This window comes from Chrysochloris asiatica, unplaced genomic scaffold, assembly GCF_000296735.1.
Source record: "Chrysochloris asiatica unplaced genomic scaffold, ChrAsi1.0 scaffold00009, whole genome shotgun sequence".
Taxonomy (NCBI): Eukaryota; Metazoa; Chordata; class Mammalia; order Afrosoricida; family Chrysochloridae; genus Chrysochloris; species Chrysochloris asiatica.
Genome location: NW_006408527.1, coordinates 26,949,878 through 26,953,061, shown reverse-complemented (window position 1 = coordinate 26,953,061; position 3,184 = coordinate 26,949,878). Strand labels below are relative to the sequence as shown.

The window sequence follows — 3,184 nt, the reverse complement described above, 5'->3', positions numbered from 1 at the left end:
CAGGAAACCTCCTTCATTGGCATGTTGTAGCCCCATTTTAGGTATTCCAACCACTTATAGGCAGAAGACAGACTTACAAGATTTCTGTGGTGATATTTCTGTGGTGATTTTCCTTTCTCTCCCCCTCAAGTGCCTATTTTATAATGGTGTGCCAGGGAACCCAAGATTCAAAAGACAGCCAATCATCTTAACATTATTTCCCCCCCTTTACCCCATTCCAACTATGTCTCAATCCCTGTATCCCAGAGCCCTGTTGTTCCAAGGTTGTGCATACATCATTATTTACTCTGTATCACTTAGTCCCTGCTAACCTGCCTAATTGTTTTCCTGTCCGCTTTGTTCTTCCATTCCCCTTCCCCCTTCTTGTGTATTGTCCCCTTCCCTAGCACCCAAACTATCCTGTGTCTATTCCCTACCCTGTGATTCACCTGCCCCTCCCTCCCCTCACTCCACGAACTATATCCCGGTAAAGGTTCTTTTTTTTAGTCTTTTAGGGTAGTTGTTCTATGCGGTATTTCTCCTTTTGTGACTGAATAATTTCACGCAACATAATATCCTCAAAGTTCATCCATGTTATGCGGTGGCTTTTAGCTTCCTTGTTATTTAAGGTAGCATAATATTCCATTGTGTGTGTGTACCACAGTTTGTTTATCCATTCTTCAGTTGATGGGCACTTAGGCTGTCTTCAAATTTTTGTTATTGTAAATAGTGCTGCTATGAACATTGGTGTGCATATATCTATTCGTGTTATGGCCTGTATTTCTTGTGGGTATATAGCAAGTAGAGGAATTGCTGGATCATAAGGTTGTCTTCATGTCTTTCTCCTTCGTTTCTTCCCTCTCACACGGAGTCTTTATCTTTTTTGTTTGTTTGTTTGTTTTTTTGGTTGTTATTGTCAGTGTGTGCATTACCGAGTGCTTAGGAAATCAACTTATCTTAAAGGAAAATTATTTCATTTTTGGGTCAAAACCTCAGGGAATTGAGTAGTACCTCATTCCAATTTCCTCTCCTGCATTACTATGTATGAGGGGACTTCAAAAAGCTTATGGAAAAATGGAATGAAAATATAATGAATTCCACTAATCTTTTGAAGGCCCCTTGTACTATTCTTTAATATCATTTAATATATTTGAATAATTTTCATTAACTCCTACTTCATATGTATTACTCCATTCATCCTGAGAGATATGTATAGAGTAGGTATTAATGAAAATTATTTAAATTTAAATACAGAACATTTTAAAGGCATAACTTCCATGTTATTGAACATGAGACACTAATTGTAGAGGAAAGCAGAAGTTACATAATATTGTTGCTGTTGTTGTTAAGTGCCTTGGAGTCAGTTGTGACTCATAGACACCCGGTATTAGGTTTCTGAGGAACAGCTGATGGGTTTGAACCACAGACCTTGTGGTTAGCAGTCAAATGCATATCCTATAGAGTCACACCAGGACTCCTACATAATACTACAAATTATTTTAGATTAAGCAAAAATTTAATATGGATTAGGATAGTGGGAAAACATAGGGCTTGGTTGCAGGGAACCAGAGTTTGAGTTGTTGATCTGTTGTATGTTAGGAGTTTATTTGTATGTTAATTTTTTATGATGAAAATTACATGAACTTTGTATTGTGAAGTAGTTAAGATCTTGGCCTGGAAATCAGCTAGACCTCATACAAATGCTATCTGTATCATTTGCCCTCTGAATTACTTTGGAGTCCTGTTGTTGTGTGGAGCTGTAGGATAAGCATTAGACTGCCAACCACAAGGTCAGCGGTTCAAGCCCAGCATCCGCTCTTTGGAAACCCTATACAGGGTCACTACGAGTCAGAAATGACTCCACATCACTTAACAACAATAACACTGGCAAGTTGCAGACTTCCTTTAGGTATTAGCTTTGCCTTTTGTAAAATGATTTGAGTAAATGAATTGTGAGGTACTAAACAGAGCACATGATAAAATATGATCTATGGTGCTTTTGGTATGATCTTGGGTAAATCACAAATCTCAGTTTCTGCAAACACAAATGGGAATAACATGGATATCTAACTTATATGGTTGTTGTGATTACCAAGGAGAAAACCCAAAATCAAACTCACTGCCCATAGTCAATTCCAACACACAACCACCCTATATAGGGTTTTCAAGAATGTAAATCTTTACAGAAGTAGATAGTTTTGTGTTTCTTCCAAGGTGCAACAAGTGAATTTGAACTGCAGACCTTGTGAGTAGTGACCCACCACCTCACCCCCAGGGGATTGAAGTTTATTGAGGCTAGTCTAGTGTAAGCCTACAGATATATGACTAAGGTGAAAAAGTTAGAAAATGAAAATAACCTGAAAAAAATTTTAAATATTGAAATTGAAAGCTACCAAGAGAGGAAAAAGAATACAATAGTGAATGCTACTATCCCAACTTTATAGAACAGGAAACTAATGCTTACAGAGAAGAGGCAATTTCCTCAGGGTCACCCACTAGTAAGTAGATTGAAACTGGAGGCCATCTATCACTGAACCATTGTTCCATATTGAGAAAAGTGAGGCGTTGCAACAGTAACTTACAGAACTAAGTAAGGTCTGAGCTCAGGTCTCCAAAACATCAGTCTTCCTTCAAAAGGATCTGAATTAGGAAATCCATCATATGACAGGGGAATTTTAACAAACTGACCCAAGATCTCAAAGTAAGTGTGGTGGAATTCGAAGTTTGAATGGAGTTCTGCCTGATTCCAAGTCCAATCTCAACCCCCTGCACCACCACTTCCAGTTACAGAACATTTGTGACAAATCCCTGATTGTCCAGACAGGATGAACTTACTCTTTTTTGCCTCATCGAGCTTGTCTTTGGCCCGTTTTTCTGCCTGAAGGAGCTGGTGGATGCCCTGAGACTGGCTGGTCATGGCAGCTTGTTCCAAGCCAAATGCCTTATGTGGAATCTAGAACATGAAGATTCCATTTATTCTTTTTAGAAAACATAACTCAGATCGTTGTGTCAACACTGAATTCCAAACACTTCTATTTACTCCAAACAGGATTGGGTCAGTTGAATGGACCCTAAGAAAAGCCTAAAGCTGGAATCTAGAAAAACAAGTTATGGTAATATGAGGAATCTGTGACCTTATCATTTCAACCAACTTCAGTTCTTGTGGATGAAATGAGACTTTAGGGGTTGGTGGCTGTACTTAAAA

General features: G+C 38.5%; 1 protein-coding gene across 1 annotated transcript in view; it reads right to left on the bottom strand.

Moving 5' to 3' along the window:
- Positions 1-2,896, bottom strand: part of ATP6V1G3 (ATPase, H+ transporting, lysosomal 13kDa, V1 subunit G3) — a 41,363-nt gene extending 38,467 nt beyond the window's left edge. The window contains exon 1 of the mRNA XM_006834171.1: positions 2,815-2,896. Coding sequence (XP_006834234.1) covers positions 2,815-2,896 — 82 coding nt within the window. The remainder of the gene's footprint in view (positions 1-2,814) is intronic.
- Positions 2,897-3,184: the final 288 nt, after the last annotated feature.